Below are 23,391 nucleotides of genomic sequence, written 5' to 3' on the forward strand. Positions count from 1 at the left end.
AAGTCTGTCTGCTGTTTAGTGTTGAGCAGGTATACAGTTAACTGAATCTGAAGACTTTGCAAAGAAAATAACAAACAACTCAAAAATAACTCCACTGGAGAACATTCAAACAGCACAAATGGTTTATTCTGATTTCACAAGCAGATGCTTGTTCCTTGTTACACAGCTATAACCCACAAAACTGCTGTCAAGTAGATCCAACAGGTTGTTTTTTTTTCTCTGAGAACTGAACTGTGATGTGCGTTGTTCAACATCAACCACTTTGATCACACAAAACACTGGTAACACCAACGAGCCACAGTTTAACAAGGCTTCACGACGGTGGATTTGAGATGGCCGATGCTCAGTGATGATGTGATCTGGTCATTGTGACTGAGAGTGTGAACAGTGTGGCTGAACATTATTAACATTATTACGAATGTGGCAGCAGAGTGGCTCAGTGTTGGTAGAAAATGCAGTTTAGTACATGAAACTTGTTTAAATTTTCCACAAGGAATAAAAACAGTATTGGATAAACTAAAGATCGAACATTCACACACACAAACACACAACTTTTTAATTTCCATCACACAAACAAAATGTTTTGTCAGTCATACCAGGGATGACTCCTTGTGCAGAAGGGATTTGGGGAAATGCACAACAATGGTCTCTTGTCCAGTGTCTGCCAAAACTATTGTTAACAATTGCACATTGCAGCTGAAGTGAATAAAGACAAAATAATGTTGCAAGTCATTTAAGGACTTTCAGCAAAAGGGCTTTCTTGCAGTTAAAAATATATAAATTTACACCTGGGAACTGATATAAATAACTTCTATTACTAATTAATAATTAGCATCACACTAATAGCCAGATGCAAAACTTCTAATTTCGACTCATTTTTTTTTTACAACATTTGCCATCCCTGGTATAAATGCCCAAATGAACTCAGTTTGATGTGAATGTAAAGCCTTTCACAGATGAACTTATGTCATCAGTCATGAAGCAGTAAAATGGATTTACACAAAATAAAAACAAATGAAATGCGGGATCATGTCATCGAGATATAAAGGCTAATAAAACTGCTGCAGCTGAAATACACTATACAGCCAAAACTGGCTATTTTCTCCATATATTACAATTTATATTATACAAATGTTATGGTTTTAAAGTAAGAGGAGGTTAACACTTTACATTTGCATTTTGACAAGTAATTACTTTATTGAATATCTCCATTTATTTGATCTTAAATGTAATGATGCTGTTTTTGCACCTCCAAAATTCCAAATTTTTATTGGACTTTTCTACTGTTAATAGTACATTAATAGTACATTTCACTGGGCTAATACATTGCAATAAGGCAGCTGTAAAGTGTTATCAAATATACACACACTGAATCTGTGTATATCACACACACAAAAAGTTGTTTTTAACCCAGAAATGTTGGTCATGTCAATGTACTTGTGTGAATGAACACCATTGTTACAATCCAGCAAAACGCTCCACAAATCTAAAGCTAGACTTAAAAACAATCAGTTTGATATTAACTGTGCTTGTTCACTGTGTTAATGCTGTAACTCCTGACAGTTGTACTGCAGTCGGAACTGCCTGTTATCACATTTAACACGTTTTGAGACATTGATTTGTATCACCACACATACACACATACTTTGTTCACATGATATCATCTAAAACAAACAAACACACACACACACACACACACACACACACACACACATATATATATCATCACAGCCTCTCCCATTCACTTAAATGCAGCTTTGGCTGTTTTAGTGGCAGTGGAAAAGCAAAGCAGGTGACAGCAAACGCATCACGACACTCCCCAAAAATTTCACTAGTTTTTAAGTACCATAACAAACATGACACTGACAGAATCTTCACGACAGTGTTTCAACACTAATGACTAAAGGGCACTGCGATAAACTAGAAAAAAAGTTGTTGTTTTTTACAATAATGTCAAGTATTGGTACAACAGCAGGGCTGGGCATCCGAGAAACATCAGTTACTCACTTTTTGTTGTTGAATTAAATCAGCTCATTTTATACTAAAGTAAGTTACTTTAGTTATAACGAGTACAAATGATTTGCTTTCTCTACTGAAAACAGCAGACCCCTTTTATTCCCCGCATGCTAAAAAGCCCTTACATGAGAACTTTCTCTGTAACACTTCCTCATAACTAATAAAAAAAAAGGACTCTACAGGCTTGATGAGAGTTTGATCCAATAGTCATTTTAGTACCCTGAGTTATCTCTGTGTAGACTTATCCATGTACATTTTTATAGGCACAATATTTTATTATGTTTGTATTCATATTCATTTTGTGCCATAAGGTTTAAGGATTTGTGGACAGATGTTAGAGTTAGTAGCTATAAGTTTGAGCTCAAGACACTAATAAAGAGAGCCAATAGATACATTTGTTTCTGAAAACATTTCATCATTTTTCAAGCCCTTAAGTAAAGAAATGTCTAGCTACTTATTCTTACTTCCTGTGTAAACAAAACTGTCGATGAAATTATGGGTGAAGTATTCCCCTGTCATTTAAAGTGCACCATTTTAGAATTGTATGTTTATTTAACAAGTCGGGTCAAGAAGCAGCTTCAAGTTAACATTATAATTAAGATGGCATACGTTTATGGATTAATATCTGACACACAGATGATTATGGTGTCATTAATCTCATTATATACTGCATTATGGGACCAGTCGACAAAACTCCCTAAAGCCCTTTTTTGACCAAATAGTTCCATGAACTAAATACCAGAAACTAAACTCAGGAACTAAAAAGCGTGTGTGTGTGTATGTGTGTGTGTGTGTGTGTGTGTGTGTGTGTGTGTGTGTGTTCACCACACTGGAAGGACACCTATCGTGTTGTTTTATTATTTGATATTTATTCTTATTGCTTGTTGTCTATTTGTGTTGATTTTTTATTAGGTGTTTTTCTTGTTTTAACATTCACAAGCTAGCTCTCTCATCGCAAACTCATCATCTTGAATCTTTTAAATCTGTCACAAAGTTGACGCCAAGAGTTCCTGAGCCATTTTACAGTACTGCCACCTGAAGTAAGGACTTTTTGCAGGCCAGGAAATCATTTTAGCTCCTGGTTTCTTTGGTCAAATCACAGGTGAAGTTCTTTAGTTCCTAAGAAGGCTCCTTGGTTCATGGAAAAGTGTTGACAGTGGAAAAAGGGCCTTAAGAGTCCATGTAGGCCTTCAAAATGAAAACAATACCAACAATTAGTTTTACATAGAGTATCTTAAGCGTTATGTCTCGGTACCCAGCCCTGCCTTACAACCATTTCAACAGGTGTTGTTCAGACTAAAGATTTAATTTGCACACATACAGAAACACTAAAATCCCCTTTCCTCCCTACACACAGGTCTTGTATGTCTGAACATTTATCAGCCTCTAACAATAAACTGTCAACAGGGCAGGGAGTTGACTTTTTTTTGTCTACTAGACACACAGTGGCTGGTTCATGGCTTTACAGAAACAGAAACACAGTCAGATCCAGATGTCAACACTGTGAGCGGAGCGACTAATCACATAGACCATGTGAGAGGTCATACTGGAGAAAAACCTGCCTACTAGGACTGACGCTGGAGAAGTTCCAGTCAGTAACTAACACACCCAAAACACTAAAGTCTCCTCACAGGAGAGAACACATTGGAGAGAAGTCATACTGGTGTGGTCCACAGTGCAGAAAAACAGAGAGGAACCATACCACTGTGAACAGAAAATAAGTGCTGCAGTCATATGACCACATACTGATCCCAGCAGATACTAGTGCTATGTATCATGGTCCTGGATGGCTGTCAAACAGAGCTCAAACATCTTAATCATAAAGCCTTTTAGTCAGTCTGCAAATTTATATTGCAACAACTTTAAAGGTATAGTATGCAGAATTTTCCAAATAAAAAAAGTAAAGTCATACATAAGTAATGTCCCTCAGTCATCTCTTGTGACCCACTCGAAGTATGTGGCGATGTATTTATCTGTGGAGGCCCTGCGCTCTGCCTGTATTTTCTGAACTTCTTATTATTTTGCTTTGTCCAGGATGTTTCTGGGTGTGTAATCCCCAGCCACAGCAAGAAGAGAGCTGAACCATTTAATGGGTCTCATTTCTCTTGTAGGATACAATTACACAGGCTCTATCATTGTAATTTAAGATTTTATACTTCTGTGTCTTTTAGCACATGCAGGCTAGATATAGTTTTGCAAATGGCACATTAACAGTAACATCACATATATCTTCCTTTAAGGAAGTCACTATCTCTCTATTGGAGTGAATCATGCTTATGTAGCATTATACCAACCAGGCATACGTTCTTTAGCTCAAGGTTATTAAGAAGATTTGCTGCCATCCAGTGAGTTCCTGCTTTAAACAGGCCTGTTCAGGTTCAGTGTGAAAGCCACCCAGAATCTTGATATGTATTGTGACACTACTGTTTTCAGGGTGAACAACAAAACCACAGTACAAGTGACCCACGCTGGAGAGAAACCATTCTAGTACTAACACAGCACCACTGCCAGCACAGGAAATGCTTTAAATCACTTTTTTTTTCAGGTTGCCACACAAGAGAAACCAGTCGATTTTAGTTCCTCTCCCAGCCATCTACTACAGAATAGGACCATTATGTGCCAAAGTGTCTGACTGTGCAGACAACAATCCTATCAGCCACCAGCTGAAACTCACAAGAAAAGCTGTTGTCCCTTCTGACTGTGTTGACAATGCGCAGAAGCTGCAAAGGTCATTTGTTTTTTTAAATTTTCTACAACAGCAACAAAAAGCTGTAAGGATTTTCAAAAAGGTGCATTACTTTATCACACAGAGACTCCTGAACTCTGTCACTGAGTCTATGACTCTGTCACAGTGACAAACAAGAGGAGAGCTGCTTTGATTATATGATCGCCAGTATTAAAATGTATTATAGAGTTTAAGCTATGAATCAGGTGCCCGACCAAACATTTTGAACGAAACTCAAGAGGAAAAGTCCGCTTTTAACACTGGTAACAAACAGCTAACCGAAATGGATAACCAGTCAAACACATGTTAGACAATGCTTGTGTTGTCAAATTATTTCCAGAAGCAGAAAATGTTTAAGAAACTCAAAAGATGACTGGAAAAAGAAGACTGTAGGGTCAATTTCTGAGAATCAAAGAGCGAGGGCTTCTTTCTAGTGCCACCACTTTGCACAAACGTTTAGCAATCACAGAAATCAAGAAATTTAAGCAAAGCAGAAGCTAAAGGGGCAAGTTATTACAGATTTCTTTTAAAGCAACAGAATGCCATTCTTTCTCTAAACATAAATCTGTTGGTACAGATCAAATTTGCTAAAGTAAGAACCTTACTGATCTAACTGTTGAGCATCAGCATCTGCTTTTTAGTTTTCATCAAAGAAGCTCCTCTGTGTTATGTTTCTGTGCTTTTTTTCATTAGTGGTACACAGGTTTTTTTTCTCTTTTAGATGGTGAGGATTTGCTTCCATGCAAAAAGACACACAAATGTGTTCTGTATATATTCGCGGCGGTGAGTTAGACAGCGTGACAGATGCAGTAGACAGCAGGCGCAAGTCGTTTTTTCTTTCCTGCCCTCCTCCTGGGGAGGTCAGACCCCAACGAGCTTTAAGTGTCAAATACTGACCTCCTGCAGACTCAAAAGATGGCTGTTAAAAGTCTGTAATTTTAACTTTGATTGAGTGATTGCTAAAATTATATCGGTTACGACATGTGACAAGTCTTCACAGACAAAAGAAAGATGAAAGTAAACTTTTAAGGCCACCTTTTAAGCCTGCAGGATCGTGCATGATAACAGACTCTGGGTGGAGTTTCACTATAAAGTGACATCAGCAGGAGGTGGAGGTCATTTTTCCTGCAGCAGGGCGGGGATGTTGATGTTCCAACCGATGGCCTGTCGATCAAAGCCGCAGGTGAACAGGTTGCAGGAGGTGTTGTCTTCACACCAGGCAGAGCAGCACACCATCCGCCGGTGACCCTGAACCACAAGAGAAGTGTTGTGTGACAAGCAACATAGTAATCTAATGATGAAAGAGTCAGAATTTCTGACTGATTATTAAACATTGCAAATACAAGTCGCTGCAAATACAAAATCTTTTGTCTTCCTTGTTTTGTTTTTTTTGGAACATTTTTTGTCTTCTTTATTGTGCCAGATAAGATACACAAGTCCAGGTAAGAATGGTAAGAATAGAAAAGTAAGTGTGTGTGTGTGCAGGTTTTGAAGAGCCAGTGAGAGGCCATTCCTCCTCCACTGACTGACCTGTCTGTTGCTTCGCGGGAGTCGAGCCAGTCGCACCCCGGACATGTCGAACAGCCGGACCTGCCGATTGTCGTGAGGAAGAGCGATGATTTTCTGGGTCACCGACACGCTGATCCTGGACACAACAGCAGGACGATTCAGTATGAAAGAAATCAGATTTCAAATGCAACACATGGCACTGTTTTGTCTAAGGGTAGCACCAGTATGAATTATAACCATAATAATTTGCAACCATGTCCAAGAGAAGTAAGTGTCTTTTGTTGTCATCATCCAATTATAGCTGCAACTAACAATATTTTCCTTTTTTAAATTAAACATTTAGTCCATTAGGTGTTAGAAAATATCTAAAAACCTCAACCCAGAGCCCAGCAGTTCAAAACCCGAGATACAAATATAATAATCTCTGATATAAAGCAGAGAAAAGCAGCAAATCCTCACATTTGCGATTCTTAAATCAGCAAATGTTTGTAAACTTGCTTGATAAATAACTTAAGCATAATCAATTATTAACAAGTGTCTGTGATCAACTAATGATTGTTTACATATCAAACTTACATTTGATTCACAAACAGTTAAACATTTGCTGTCCCACAACATTTCAGCCAAAGAATAATGCAATAAACAGAATAAAGGTAAAAAAGTAAAGCAGCTACACTATTGTTTAAAAAAATCTCAGTTGTGGCTGTTATCATGAAAATGAAACCCAATTACAGACATCCAAATCAAATTACAACAGATCATGTATTGGGATTATTAACTGTGTCAAAGACAAATAAACAGGCAGTTGCAGAGGCTTATTCAGCTGTATGTCTACAACTAAATGAAAACAAACACTAGAGATATATCAAAACACCACTGCACATCTATCAGCATATTCTCTGCTCACACACCTGTTGACAGCGGAGTCGGTGCGGATGGTTGCTATGGGCGACCTCATGTTTTTCAGGTCCCACACTTTGACAGTTCGATCGTCACTACCAGATACCACGTTGTCGCCCACAGTGAAAACAGCAGACGTCACTGTGCTGTGAAGGACAAGAAAACAGGTTTATTTAGACTCAATAAAGATGTTTAGTTCCAACCATATATGTTTTAAGAATTCACTTGTAGATAGCAGTATTTATTATTTAATATTCATTCAGCTGAATATTGAATATATTGTTTTATACACTGGAAGACTGCTTCAAGTCTCTCATATGTGGCTGTTATAACGGTTTTATCGCCCCCGTGTGACACAAACAAAACAAGCATGTACATTTAAACTGAAGTGTATTTACATTTTGTTCACTTAAAGAAAAAAAAATTTAGAAACTGAAAAAAGATAAAATTAACAAAGTAATATCAAAAAAAGATTACAGCCACACTTTATTACTTCACTTAACTTTTGCTTACTACCCTTCTAGCAATACAAAATCAACAAAAATGATAAACAGGCTACACATAGAGCAAAGTGAATAGGATAGCTTGTGTGTGTGTGTGTGTGTGTGTGTGTGGGGGTGGGTGTGTGTGTGTGTTGACTGACTCAGTGTGTCCCTGGAAAACGTTGACAGAGTGGATGGACGGGTCTCTGAAGTCCCACAGTCTGAAGGTGGTGTCTCTGGATGAGGTGACCACCAGACGCTGGGTGGGGTGTGTGCAGCAGTGGGTTAGCTCCTGGTCATGGCCTGACCACGTACACACGCACACACAAATACAAACACAAAAACACGAAGTGAGAGAAAATGTGTCAGACAGCAGGGTGGTGTTGACACTGACACCCCGGTGTTCAAAGCTGACTTGTGGGGAGACAAACACCTAAATCTCTCCTAGCTCCAAAGTGGCCTCAGTCTGACCTCCTTGTTAAGAGCGGAGGTATCGTTATTGCCAAAACTGAAACATGGAAAATATTTCCTCTGAAAAATGGGTTCTTGCTGCTTGAAGTATTCAACACTCAATATAATCTCTTTCTGAGAGTAATAAATTGTCTAAAGAGAACAGTAAAAAAGGTACAAAAGACTTTGGGAATCAGATATATGTGCACACAAAATAACAATGATAATACGTCATTGAGCACAACATAATGATAACATGTTTTCAATGTTTACTACATTTTAAATGGTGTTGGGGGACCAAAGTTTTATAATTAACACATATTGACATCAGTGCAATGTTCCCTTCATCCTACCAGTGAGTGAGTGGACCAGCTCTGAGGTCTCCACATCATACAGGTTGGCGGCTCGGTCCCAGGAGGCTGTCACAACCTGTTTGCCCGCCACCAGCCAGTCAGCAGCGATCACCACACCCTGATGGCTGCGCAGAGTCGTGGTTGGCACACGGACAGAAGGACAGTCGTTTGGGCCCTCAACCTCACCGTCAGCCTCATCTTTATCCGAAAAGTCCACATCATCTTCACAGGGTGTCTGCTGTTAACAACGGAATTAAGTTTCAGAAAAAATTAAAGGTCCAAACAGAAAGTCAATTGGGAGTGCAGTAACACACATAAATAGGTTTGTAGTGCTGTTGCTGCTTACACTGATATCAGCAACAGGCTGTGGAGTGGGCAGCTGCACCATGTATCTCCAGATGTGAGCTGTCTGGTCTCCGGAGGCTAAGGAGGAGAGAGATGAGACAATTAAAGACTATTAAAGCTGAGATGACCCTTCCTGGAATTATGAAAAAAAAAATGACTGAACAGATAGAGTTGATTGTTTATGTGTTATTGTAGGTGGATAAAAATGACATGAAATTTTTGAAATGTTGCTGTAGATTTTGAGGTTAATTTTGACACACATTTTTAGCTCTGTTGGTTGGTCGGTCAGTCATCCACAAACATTTCCTCACCCTTTGGCAACCACAGTTTTTTGTGCTAGTAGGCTGAAATTCAACATAAAGGTCAAGTGTGTGTGTAAAGGTGTGTTTATGTGTTCATTTCAATTGGCCAAAAGGGGGCCTGGCAATGACAGAGGCCTATCACAAAAAGATTCATAACTTTCAAATGGATTCACAGACTTTCCAAAGATTTTGTGGAAAGACCATGAGCCAAAGGACAGCAGCTGCTGTAGTAAATAAATATACAGAAAAAGCACTGATGTGGTTGTTACCTTGAGAATTTACAGATGTTTTAGTTTTGGATCATTACCTGTTAGAGCCATCTGTTCAGTGGGGTGGAACTTGATGGAGTTGACTGCGAGACAGAGACACAGATGTATTACATCACGTCATAATGTCACACTAATAACTTGTGCTTCAACTCTGACCTCCTTTTCTGATGGCTGCTTCCAATTAGCCTTTTTTAACAAGGTAAAAGGGAATTAATTTTTAAAAGAGTACTTACATTCCTGAATTATGAACAACTTTATAAAACTACATGACTTTTACTTGGGTTCAGAAAAACAGTCCTGAAGAGAGGCTCTGTCTATGAACACAGTATTAATGAATTTATTTAGCCCAGATCTATTCTCATGAATGTACTTTACATTTCTAACTCTACCTGATCCTTGATGGCCCATATATTTGAGGAGGCACTTCCCAGTCTCAATGCTCCACAGCATTGCAGTGTGGTCTGTTGAGGCATGTTGTAGACACAAAGAAAGGAAAAACATTAGATTTTAACATTAGAGTTGAATTTTTTTTTAACCACAGTCTATATTCAACAATGCTTTTACGGTACATGCCTGATGTATACAGACTGTTTGAATGCACAGTTTCTGAAGCTAAATCTAACATGAAATTAACTGTTTGAAAAATGAGTAAAATACCTGCCGACGCAGTACCAAGGACCACAGGTTGAGTCCTGGTGACACTAAGGTCCCAGATGCCATCTCTGTGGCTGACATACTCCCTGACCAGCTGGCACACTGCTCTGGACGTGGTTGCTTTGAAACTGGACACAATCTGACACCGACATCAAATTCACATTAACACAGATGGAAAACACAGTACTGAACCTTACAGGGTTCCTCCACACTTTTCTTCTCAAAATAGCTTCTACATCTTTTTGTTAAGTGGGTATTACGTAAGACTGATTTGTCTGTTACTCATGAGACATGTTTCAGCATTCCCATACATGGAAATTGGCATCAACATCATTTTTGAGTCACATTTTTAACTTGAAAGCCCAAATGTCAATGAAATTGCATCAAACAAATACATCTATAAAAGTTTTTAAGGAAACCCAGGTATACCCTATTTATACTTCTATGAAGGTTTCAAAATTTCCCCACACTTGTGGCTTATTTCTCGAGCATTTTACAGCCTGGGACTGATCCAATATTAAATTTCCAGACTTTTGCAGAGGTGTGTAGGAACCCTGGTCTGATATAGGGAGGACGGGGTCAGCAGAATTGAGGAGCTGCTCAGCAGGGTCCTTGTAGTATGCCAGGGCTAAGAAGCTTTGTTTGACAACAGCGTTATTCATATCAGTCCTGGGTTACCAATAAAGTCTTTATTGGTGTTTGTTTTAAGCTTGATTTTATATGCTATGTGGAGTTGTCACCAATCTAATGCTCCTATTGCTTTAAAACAAACACTATTAATGACCAGTCAACCCAAGTCTGGTATAAACACAAATGCAGACACATTAAGTATCAGTACTGTATACTGCATTTATCGTACCAGGATTACTAGAAATGCAAAACTGCAACAAAAAAAAAAAATCTAGAAGGGGGAGAAGAGGGGACAAAAAATACTGTGTTATAGTGAGACAAGGAACTGATCAGTAGTTATTGTCAGTTGTATCAAGGTTTGGCCAAAGTGTTTACATTAAAGATGGGGATGATACAAACTGGACTCTCGGTTCGTTTTGGAAATAGACCACTAAATAAGTTCCAACTGAAATGAAACAGGAGAGCATAACGAACGGCATCATTCATGTGAAAAATAAATCTCAGGTCACATATAGAACAGAGAGGATCCTTCAAATTCTTTATCTGTTAAAAACATATTAAGTCAACAAATTAGAGTCAAAATAAACAGATATAATTGACAAAAAAGATGGGATGAAAAATACCATTGCTAAGCATGGTGGGAACCAGTGGTTGCTGGTTGTTAGCAAGCAGCATGGCAGATTCTCTTATAAAAAATATAAATCTATTAAGCATTTTATTTCTATGCTATATGAATGATAAACAGTGTGGTTTTTGTTTTATTTAACTTCAGTGTATCATGATTTTGCTAGTTAAGATTTGTCAGCTAATGCAAATGCAGTGTGGCAATGTAAAAATGAAAGCTGACTCTGGATGGACAGTAATTTGTGTACTGAGAATGATGGTGAATCCAGCACAAATGAAACACTGATGCGACATGCTACGTTTAAGAAAGAAGCCTCAGGGACTAGAAGGTTTAAGGAAATGCGAAGCATCGCAAAATAAGCTTCAAGTAACTGGCTGAGAGGCAAATCTAACGCACCCAGCAGGTTAATGCTCTACAGTTTGTAGCATCAGTGTGTAGTCTGCCATAGCCATGTCGAGATTTTTTTTTTTTTTTTTTACAGTCAATTTTACTGTCAATAAATCAGTTAGCTAGATACATTTTACATCAGTATATAACTTCAGTTATGGAAACATTAGCACTTATTTTCCATATTAGATTGGCTGACATTAGCTCATTGTATGTTTATTGGTAATGGTGCATATGTCAACGAATAATTAATGAAAATATGTATGTATACGTCTTCCTATTTAAAAAAAAATACCATACTGTTATGAGATTTTAAGCTCTCAAATACTAATATTGGAATCTGCTTCAAAAATCTAGTGATGGTTGAGCTAGATGTCAGAGAGCAAGAGTCATGCTTAATCTAAAAGTTACTGAATATACATGGTCTGATATCATTTGCATTATGTACTGTTTAATTTTTTGTAATTTAAGAAAACTGATTTCTTTAAGGCCCTGAAACACCAAGTGTACGATTGGTTGTTGGTCAATGTCGGGCCACTGGTGATCGACTACCGCGCTACTTTTTGCACTGCTGGTACTAGTCAGCCCTTGGTGAAATGGAAGTGAGAAAAGCAAACAAAAACTCATGCCCTCTTGATGCTAAAGCCCTCTTGACACTAACGTCAAGAGGGCATGAGTTCAAAACAAACTTGTTATACGAGCTAAGATTATTTTTCTCGTCATTGAGCTCTTCAACAGAAACTGCTCATGATGGTTTTTGTTACAGTTTGCTAGTGCATGATAAAAATAGTTTGTTCTGTTAACACCAGGTTGGGTTAATGTGCTAACTGGCTAACTAGCATCTTGAATCCTGCCAGTCGTTTGGGGTTTTTTTTCTGAATAATGAAAAATTCCACCGCCTGCTTTTATTGAGTTATTTCTTCTCACGTAGGCGCAGAATGTACGTGTGAGTTGACGCAACATTCATCATCACTAGTTCTTTGATGTTGGTTTGGTGTGTCTGGGCCTTTGAATACACTATATCTGATAATTCTCTGTTAAGAGATACAAAAGGGATCAAGTCCAGTCCAAAATACAAAAAATATCAGCAAAATCTGATGTGACCAAGCACTTTTCAGCAGACCACACACTCTGCCTTGACTGAGCAATGATCTAAAGCAGCTCCTCCACTTTGAGTATTTTATTAATCAAGGCACAAAAAGCACTTTTGAGGTAACAACTGCTTTGTGTTAAAGATGTCTCCATAGTGTACCATTATGTGATTGCCAACAAGAAGCTAAATGAAAACCAAGGAGGTGCAACTGAAAAAGCCTGTTAGTGAGATAATAAAAGTTGTGTTTTATCTCACACAGAACTGATAGAAAAGCTCAAACTCCTACATTTGAATGACCAAGTCTCTTGGGGAGGGAGTGTCGACCCCCTGGCTGGGCTGTTCATGCATATTGGCACACAAGGGGGAGAAATCAACAAGTTACCCATGAGTCTCCACCCCACAACTCCCAACTGGTTACGCTGAAGTTGCGGGATCCACCTACTCTGGCATGGCAAGAGTTTGAACGCGGCTACGAGCAAAAAGGTGAAAAAAGACAGCAGTTCTTCTCTTAAACATTCAAAATCATGTGATGGTGCACTGACGAGGTAGAAAACAAAGGAGCCAATTTACCAATTCAAGCTTTTCACGCTTTTGTATTCTACCTTCCCTGATACAAGCCAATGGAAAGATTTCTCAAACCATTGCATCTTCAACAATGCTTTGATGAAGCCAGTAAATGTAAACACACACCTATGCAAGCAGACTACAACCAACAATATGCACAACAATGATTTACACATTTCTGGATAGTTACTCTACCTGTTTTGCAATGGCAAAAAATTAAAACACTATATACCTTGCTTGTAGAAGCCTTGTAGGTCGTCTTTAGCTTTTGTGATAGCTGGCTGGTGCTATGACTTGCTGTAGATTGTCAGAAATAACAGAGATATAAATGGATAATAAATTAATATTATAATAATGAAATTCAAGCAGACATTTCATACATTAACTGCTATCTAAAATACTTGATACACTTGAAATGCAAATGTACATAAACCTGAGGTGAACTAGGAAGTGAAATGGGTCCCACCTTTAGTTTTCAGTGCTCCTTTGGCTAAATCTGCCCCTTCAAAAGTCTGTCCTTCTGCAGCCAAGCGATCATTCAGCGTTTCGATTTCTCTGCGTACTGAGAGTCAAATGGGTCACGTGTTAAAAGACTGAACACAGCACAGATTTCCCTGCCATCAACACCTCTTTTGTACATATGAAGACCCACCACAGAGGCTCACGTCAGAAAAAAACAATACATGCTGTGTTATTGCTAGGTAAATGGCTAGCAAGTCAAGTATTACATAATTGTTCCACGAGCAGAGAGAATCTGAAGTTATTCTGCTTAAGAAGTCCTGCAATGGCCTCTTCAAGACAGAGATCTCTCATGTAATTGTACCAAGACTCAGCACTGACACCAAAGATGCTCGTGCTTGTAATGGAATTAACCATTTATTAATTTCAATGTTGACTACTGTAAAAGTAAAACTGTTATGCAAGTTATATCAGTTAAATAGCAAGACGAATCCATATAAAATGACCTTGGTTAATTCTTCTCAAAGAAAGTCAAACAGTGGATGACAGACATGCCCTCCTTTCATTATGTTTTGTAAATGCGTTCTTGCTCTTTATGACGCAATCAAAAACATTTCTCATTCAAATGCTACACTGGCTTTTGATAGACTGCATAAAACCCATAAAATCTCTGACTTACATTCCAGGTTTTCAATGTAGAGGTTTTCAAACTCCCTCTCGATCTGACTAAACAGGTCCAGCAGATTGCTCCTCAGAGACAGAGGCAGTTTGGAGTCCTGCAGGGAGACAAAAGGAGGACATGAAACAACCTGGAAACATCATCTTATCACTGAGGAGAGGTGTGTGAGGTGTGTGAGGCTGGTGCTTCAGGACAAATACTGAGTAAAGGACTAGTTGCAGTGAGCATGTATGGCAACTCACAACTGTTTTCACTATAGCCAACTTACCTTTTTGATAAATTGAGTATTTGTTTTGGTTATACAATTTTAAAAATAGTGAAAAATTATAAAGCCCAAGGTGGCGTCTTTAAATTCCTTATTTTATCTGACAATCTGTACAGAACCTATGCTCTACTTAGTATCATTTATGACAAAGAAAAGCAGCAAATCCTGACATTTGAAAAGCTGTAACCGGTGAATGTTTGGCTTTCTTTTTTTTGGTGGATTTTAATGGATGTGAATTTCTTGGCAGTAATACCACATGCTTATCTGCTTGGAGGTCCTAGAAAATAAAAGATTGTGAGCTCCTATTTTAGGCTATTAGACCATTGGCTATCTCATCATCATAGGTTTCAACCTGAAAAAAAAAAAACAGGTCTACAAAAGGCTTTTTAAAAAATAAATATAAATCACAAAGGTCAGAAAAAAAAACCCAATGTCCAAAATAAACTAAAACTATGCAGTAAAATAAGATATCATAGAGATGAGAGTCAGTGGAGCATATGACAGCCTTCACACAATGAAAGTTTATCATTTGACACAAGCATATTACTGCAACAAAACGGAAGAAAAGACTCGTATCGCACAATAAAACCTTGAGGAAGGAAACAGGAATGTACTCCTGTTTCAGGCTCAAACAGGAAAGAATCAATAAAGGTATCCATTAAAGGAAAAACTTGATAAAAGGGTTATGGAGCACTGGGGATGTGTTGGCGCCTTACAAATGTCTGAATGTGTTTTTAGAGAGCCTACGAACAGGTCTTAAATTTTAGACTGCTGGCTTGGTTTTCTTAGGAAGCAAACACATAATTCTAACGTACCGCAGTGTAATGCTTCAGTTAAAAATAAATTATAGACCATTTATCTAATTGGTAAGAGGCACATTTAAGTATTCAAAACTCGTAAATTGCTTGTGGTGTGATATAAACTACATTATCACATATATACATATTACCTCAGGATCAGAAATTTAAACTCAATAGTGTGTTCAAGACATGTTCACGACAACCAATACTAGTTTACATTATAGTAAATCCTCCTGTAATGACCAGAGATCACAATATTCTTTATGTAATGAAGAGTATAGACTAATAGGGGAAGAAAATGACTATAAGTTGCTGATTTGTGCCTCAAAGTAAGTTAAAAAAAAAGCCACAATACATGGTTAAATTCAAGAAGTTTAAATATTTGTACTGTAATTGGTGTTTTTATAACTAACTTCCACATGGAATTTTGTATTATTGATTATCAAATGCAATTTGTATTCATTTAAACCCACTGAAAATCAACAATGAATACCCCATTTCTCTTCAAAACAGGAATACAAAATTATATGTCCTACTTATGAATTACAGTATAATGTATCTGAATATGCTATTCCTGTAGTGAGTAGATAGTTCTAACATTTTCGCAGTTCATAACATAATTCATTACAGACAGATTTGCTATGACAGGGTTGGCAGCACAGACACAAACAGGAAGTGGGCAACAACGCAAAGCTTTTTCCAATCACGATCAAACTGCTCAGTCAGTGTGTCTTTGTACCTGACTGCAGAGTACTCTGTATAATGCACTCCTGCTTGGGCTGAATTGCTGCTTGCAGCTACATTTTCTAAAGAAATCAGTCAAGTGTGCTGTTAGCATTCACAGGCTGATGTTGGCAGAAGAAAGGTTTGTGCTACAGTGCACACAGAAAAAAGACTTAAGAAGAGGAAAGGCTGCAGCATGGAGGAAATGTACATATGCATGTCACATAAAGCCTTGCATACATTGACAATGGCTGTAGAACACGTCCTATGAAGAAATAAAACTCAAAACTACTGTATGGAGCAACTAATTTGGAGTATTTGCCTGTCTGATTTGTTCAAATTCATTTAAGCATGTAATAGTAATTAAGACTGAACCAAATATCTGACATGAGATGCCTATACAACATTTCAATTCCAGATTGACTACATCACACAATGCTGAAAAAACAAAAAGCATTGTGGCATACAGATTGAAACGTATGACAGAAGTCCCAAATGCTGGGAAATCTTTGCAAACACTCATGGCAGATGCTCCTATTTAACTTTTTTGTGTCTATTAAAGGGAAATTTCATTCAATTATTCTCATGTTTTTGTTCATTATTATGACTAGTCCATATCCACTGAGTACAGCATACCATACCATGACTTAGTCATACCAAAAATTAGAAAAAAAAAAAAAAACAACAACATTGGGCCACAGGGGGAGCCACAGTGATTGGTCGCATTTTAGCCATTTTTAAGCATTTTTCTGCTGTTATTGCGCAACCCAGTTGCCAATTAGAATTAAATTTCTCAAGTCACCTTGAGGCGTCCAGTTCTACATATCTACCAAGTTTAGTAAAATTGATATGGTGGTTAGGCCTAGATAAGAAATTAGCTCTCTAGCGCCCCCATTTTGTTTGATGGGGTCAATAATGGAGGGGTCCCCTCAGATTATGTGTGGTCATATGCCTACAAAGTTGCGTGGTGATCTGTGAAACCCTTGAGATGTTATACACCTTTACGTGATGAGCCACGCCCTCCGCAATATTCATTGCTTTATAGAAGCTCAGTTTTCGTAAGTTTTCCAACTTTTGCCAAGAGGGAACTTTAGATATTGGTCCCTACATTATGTTCACCGAGTTTCATGCAGATCGGTCAAACTTCCTAGGAAGAGATCGATTTTCAGTGTTTTTCAAAAAAAATTCAAAATGACGGAAAATCTATATAACCAGAAGTTATGTGTTCTTGGGGCAAATTTGTTCCTCATGAGGAGAGGCATCTCTGTGCAAAGTTTCATGTCTCTACGACATACGGGGCATGAGATATGCCCATTCAAAGTTTGCGATTTCAATTGGTTGCTATAGCGCCCCCTTTGGCCAATTGATATAATATTAGTTAATTTGCATCCTCCCATGACCCTCTACCACTGTGCCAAATTTCACATGGATTGACCAAGTCAGTGAGGAGAAAAACGTGGAACAGACACACAGACACACACACAGACAGAGTTTTTGTCATTATATAGTAAGATTGGGGAGCACATTTTACTCAGCATGTTCGAAGTTCAGATTAGGAAACATAATCAGGCCAAGGAGCCCAGGCCTCCTACAGCTTTCCAAAACCTTCATTTGAACAGAAATCATCTCATAAGCACACTGTGCAGGAATTGTTGGTTACTGTTTGTAAGCAGTATCGCCAGCCAAGGTAAAAATAAAAGCAGACCCCAAAGTCACTTTCATTTCGGAACAAGCTTTGTCTGCTTGGCGTTTTGCCTCATTATATTTGTGCTTTTTGTGTGTCCATGAATTTCAAAGCTTTCTCTTAGATGTGTGCTGCTTCAGTCTGACACCTGGTTGCTACCTTTTTATTAAATCCTGACCTCACCTGTGTGCTGTGCCCAGGAACGTCCCAAACATAGTAAAATAAGAAGAAAATTAAAAAATACAGGCGGAGGGCAGTGTGTCTGTAGATAAATACACTGCTACACACTTCTGGTGGGTCCCAAGTTATAATTGACAGGGACTCTACTTCCCTTTAGCAAAATAAAAAACTACTGTAGGTGTGTGATTGAACCCTAATTATTGCTCAGCTGGAATATCTGGAATATCACATTTAAAAAGAGAATGATTCAAAATAGAGAGATCACTTTGAGAACCAGCATACAACACCACCTCTGAGCTCTAATCAAACATAAACTACACCAAACCTACACAACGAAAGCTAGCACTAAAAACTATGTGGGAAGTTACACTACTGTCTGAAACACGGAGGGCTAGACACCTGAAACTTACCTCCATTCTCATGAGGGATTCCAGATTATCAGAGGACTGGGATCAAATGGGACCAGAGTGAAAAAACAAGTCATGAGGAAAGGATTACACTGTTTGCACCATGTTCGGTTAGAAACCGCTCCTTGCAACTGGCCAAAATCCAGAATAACTCTGTGCTCTGGGACTGCATAGTTATTTAGGTTCAACTATACATCAAAAGTTCAGCTTCCCAATCGGTGGGTCTTTAAACACTGGCAAGGTAGCAATAATAAAACCGCTTTCTTTCATTTATGATGTCACATGTATTTACAAGTTATCAAGAAACTAAAAAAAGAAGTAACCTCTGCTCACCATCAAGAGACATTTTTCGGATTAATAGCATTCTACAGATATAAAAAAGTAAGACTTAATCATTTCGTCCACAATCAAATTTTGCACTCTATGAAGGTTTTACCTCCCATAAATGTACCACGGGGAAATCAGTACAAAAGCTTATTGGTGTAATTTCTCAATGTGGTTAAAGGCCTTTTACACAGCAAACATTTTGACTTTTCATTGCAGAAGTACAGGTGCTACTAATACAAACAATAACGATGCTTTTGTTTTGTTCAAGTGTCCAAGTAAGCCAAAACAGCTAAACAGAGTTCAGCCATCAATAAAAAACACCTCTGCAAAGAGTATAGGCTAAAGTTTAATGTCCAGATTCTCAAATTGCATAAAAGTTATACGTAGGAATAATTCAAAGAAATACCTTAATGCTGTTTGTATTAGGTCAGGTGAAGCAGACCTCAAATGAATGAAACTACACTGTTGAAACTTATTATGGTCTAGGTTTTGACTCAGCATACAGTAATTCAGCTTCCCTTAAACTTGAAGATTTTGAGATCTCAAGTGACAGTCTTTACTGTTACTATGTGTACAATTTCATTTCATTTTAACCATAAAAAGTTGAGAAGAAACATTCTTCCCAATTGGGGCACAAAAAACACTGTTAACTGTGATTTCATGTATTCGGCTACTACTTGATCTCCAGTTAGCATGACACAGCAAACCATGCAACCTCTCTTTTTGCTGTATCATATAACACAAAAGAACCACACACGATGCTCAGATTACTCCAGTTTACCGAAATAGTATCACAGAGCCTGTGAAAACCAGGTATATTGTCCTCTGTGGCTCGGGAGGAACTAAGGAGTGACAGCAGAGAACCTAAACATGTTCAAGTTGTTCAAATTTGCAGGTAAAAATTCACTGAGCTTAACCACAGAGTGCATATATGATGTGCATTTACATGGATATGAATAACCCCTTTAAGATCAGGCTTTTGGTGTATCCTGTTTATGTGTTTGAGCATATAAACCCCACATTACATTTTTGAGAAACCCGAATATGCTAGCTGGAGTACTCTGAAAGCAAACATGGATGTGTATGGGGAATATGAATAGCTTAATTTCTCTGTGCTCACATAAACACCATGTCCTAAATATGTTCTTAACCAGCTTAAGCCTCATTAAGGGGATATTTATGTCCATTTAATCACACTCAATATTTGATACTTTCCCCATTCCATAACTTTAAATCTAAATGGAATGAAGCCAATCATTGATTCAGTGGCTTTCACTCCTTTTTTTTGGCTTACCATCCTGTCAGATAATTTACTGTAGGTCACTGTGTTGTTTACCCTGCATCCCAGGAGTAATTCAGTTCCTTATTAGCTTGCCAAATTGAAACCCAGCAGGGCTCTTACTCCACGACACCAGGAATGAGCACCACTGATCTAACCAATCCACCTGAGCGAAGAGCAAATGCCTAAGCCTGTACTGAATCCATCTGTTTGAACCACTGAGTTAAAATAACCTCACAACAATCATGCTGTAATTGTTGCATGCTTAAGCCGGCAACAATATAAACCATTATGTACCCTCTAAACGGGTGCATAAAAACCTAATTGGCTTAGGCTTACAACAAGAGTGCTTACGGGTGCTGACAGCAACAGCAGGACAGCAAGCTAATGATGACAGACAGGAGTGTAGTTTCACACTAGAGAAGTAGCTGGAATTCAGGCTGGTGATTCTAGTGGTTGTTACTTAGAAATAATGACTATAATTTAGTGCATTTTCCTTGTGACTCTATGTATTATCACTGTGTAATTGAGCGAGTCATCACCTGTGCCTCCAGCATGTCTCTCTGCAGACCCGAGCGTTCTTGCTCGGTGCTGTTGGTCCTGCGGATGGACAGGCTGTGGGACTTCCTCTTCTGCTTGGCCTGGCGGGCAGCAGCACCGCTTCCACTCTCCACTGGCATCCCTCCTTCCAAACTTGATGTTACAACAATCTGAAAGTACAAAATCATAGGATAAAAAAGTTGCCAAAAGGGTCGAGAGAACAAATCCTGGTTGAAATAATCTGGGTGCGAGTGCCTCACTCAACAACAATTGTCAGTGGAAAATATAAGACGACTCTGTTGCATTTGGCAGTGGTTGTATTTGGCAGCTTCCTTGTGTGAATGTGTGAAATGACAAAGTGAATGAGTGTGAGACAGCGTTGCTGAGTGTTCCCACTCCACACACGCATAGTGGGTACCTTAAGGTGGAACATGAGGGATTACTGGGACAGAAACTGAGAAGTGTGAAACAACAACAGAATTGTTTCTTCCTTTTTTAAAAAGCAGAAATTGGGGTTTTTTTGTGAAAAAAAAAGCTGAAATGTTTAAACTAGAGCTGGGCAAAAAAAATCAATTACAATATTCACAAGACCATCTTCTGATAGCAAAATCACTTCACCAAATCTAGTGTTCATCATATTGGACTATAAGGCAAGCTGCAACTGTGATTTTTAACAGGCATTAAATATATCAATAAGAATTAGACTTGGGCGGTATCTATTTTGTCATGCCAGGATACACAAACAAACAAACAATAAAACATAGCCTAAACGCTGAGCTGCTCGTGATAGAAGTCATTGTAACATGTATCACATTAGGTGTGTTCGGACCAGACAGTCCTGGGGACTCCTTGAGAAGAACTACTTAATGAGGAGCTCCCCCAACAACCACATACCTTCAAGGGCTTTTTCCGTTTGCATTCACCAAAGGAATACTTAAGTGACTGATGTATGCCAGCCAGCAATTAGTAAAGAAATGTCACTTGTACGCAACACATTCCCAGCCAGCATACATGCTCAGAAAAGCCTGGACTTCACTGTCGGCCCATTTGTCTGCATTTTTCATTACAAGTTGTTGTCTGTGTTTTATGTTGTCTGTTGTTTATACGACTTAACGGGTTTTTTAAAATGGCAGCATTGGTTCATGTGTCCGACCAATCACTGTACACTGACTGTGTTCCAGGGACTATGACTGTTCTTAGTAATTGCAGTGCATAAACAAGCAAATCTTCCCATCTGAAACATTGTAACAAGTTATTTTTTGGTACCTTTAATTCAAAAAATAATTTTCTGAAATGAATTATCCATTAATTAATCCATTAATTGTCTAAACTCTATTTAGATTTATATATTACCTGAAACAGACAAAAGGTGAAACCAGTAAATGTTTTACGCATTTTTGCTTAATAAATTACTTATTTTGATTGTGTTCATCCTATTGCTTCATCACTGTATTTCAGAAATCATTCAGGAAGAACTATTACTTTACAGTGTTAGGGCGTGCAACTGACTTGTTCTTCAGGATTCATGACATTAAATAAACCACACACTGTTTCATGATAGATGAGAAAGCTGATAATGATATCTCGCCTATTCCTTGCTGTAACTGGAGTTTAATAATTAATTTTACAATTATCCTGCATGTTGTAAGGTTTGTCATGATCAGATAATAATGATGTATGCTATCATATTGACTGCTAAGAGGAAAGCAAGCTTCCTATTTTCTCATCTTATTTTGCTCACTTCAAAAGACATACGTACAGTGACATACAAGACTCAATCACATGTGTATCAGGATGAGGGAGTCATTGTTATGGATGCTCATATCACAGTAATGACACACCATAAGCCTGGCTCCAGCTGTCACTAATCTTTGCCCTTGAGTTGACATAAGAAGGTCTATGGACACATGAATCAGTAGCCTGCCTCTAACAAACACAACACTGCTTCTGTCATCTGTAAGTATCTCTTTCTGCTGACATAAGAAACTGCCTTGTGTAACTTAGCTATCAGACACCTTGGTGACTGGTAGTTAGTTCCTCTTGCTGACAGGGATATGGAAAAAACAAATTTTGGCTACATTGTGTTTCGGTACATTTGAGGACAAGATACGACAACTAAGAATGAATACAATTCCCTAGCTGTACGTGAATATTAACACTAGCAAGTCTAGACAGTGCTAGTCTCGTTGAAGTGCGATGCTCAGTGCTCAACATAGCGTTAAGCTAAGCAAAGCTACCGTTATCCCGATTAGCTGGTGGTGCCCAACATGCTAACGGTAATAGGCTAACGACAGGACAACCTTCCCAAACATGGAATTCAACTTACCAGAAAGTCTACAAATACGAAGTTTTATTCCGGGATATTGTGGGGAATGTCGCCGTTTCTAACATTTTCTTCTATGTGCGAGAAAGCAACGCAGGTTTTTTTTTTGTCCAGGATCCGTGTTGACAGTTGACGAGCTCCGCTACGTGAGAGAAGATAACGAAGCCAATTCCGGCCCGGGGTTTTTCACAATAAGAGCCACCTTCATCAGCTGTAGTATTGCTCCAGACCACACTCCACTCAAAAAGGGTTAGTTTCTTGATTTCTAGGATATGTTTACACGCCAACAATATATTATACCTGCTTGTAAATTCGGCATATTAGAAACCTACCAACGGGATTCAATTTATGAATAAAATCTGAATCTTAAAATGATTTATAGTGGCACATTTAAGCACGTATTTTTTCTGAACATATCCGA

The 23,391-nt window shown here is 38.3% G+C and overlaps 1 protein-coding gene across 2 annotated transcripts; it reads right to left on the reverse strand.

Annotated features, from left to right (window-relative positions):
• Positions 1–104: 104 nt before the first annotated feature.
• Positions 105–23,138, reverse strand: LOC117271825 (WD repeat-containing protein 37). 2 transcript variants are annotated; one of them, XM_033650272.2, is made up of 14 exons: positions 22,974–23,138; positions 20,650–20,817; positions 14,443–14,539; positions 13,771–13,866; positions 13,537–13,601; positions 10,009–10,144; positions 9,741–9,812; positions 9,390–9,434; positions 8,782–8,858; positions 8,436–8,673; positions 7,794–7,935; positions 7,162–7,296; positions 6,272–6,386; positions 105–5,989 (listed from the first exon to the last, which is right to left on the reverse strand). In XM_033650272.2, exons 2-14 carry the CDS (start codon positions 20,785–20,787, stop codon positions 5,858–5,860), a joined length of 1,488 nt encoding a protein of 495 aa, XP_033506163.1. In that variant the 5' UTR covers positions 20,788–20,817; positions 22,974–23,138; the 3' UTR covers positions 105–5,857. The 2 variants fall into 2 exon arrangements, with proteins under 2 accessions (XP_033506163.1, XP_033506164.1); XM_033650273.2 differs by having other exon boundaries at positions 8,436–8,670; positions 22,974–23,137.
• Positions 23,139–23,391: the final 253 nt, after the last annotated feature.

Source organism: Epinephelus lanceolatus, chromosome 12, assembly GCF_041903045.1.
Source record: "Epinephelus lanceolatus isolate andai-2023 chromosome 12, ASM4190304v1, whole genome shotgun sequence".
In the NCBI taxonomy this organism is placed as follows: domain Eukaryota; kingdom Metazoa; phylum Chordata; class Actinopteri; order Perciformes; family Serranidae; genus Epinephelus; species Epinephelus lanceolatus.

Coding starts and splice junctions, on each gene's coding strand:
- LOC117271825 (XM_033650272.2), bottom strand. CDS start 20,787: ATGCCAGTGGAGAGTGGAAGCGGTGCTGCTGCCCGCCAGGCCAAGCAG. Junction 9,813..10,008: donor CCTTGGTACTGCGTCGGCAG/GTATTTTACTCA, acceptor ATGCCTCAACAG/ACCACACTGCAATGCTGTGG. Junction 8,859..9,389: donor TGAACAGATGGCTCTAACAG/GTAATGATCCAA, acceptor TCTCCTCCTTAG/CCTCCGGAGACCAGACAGCT.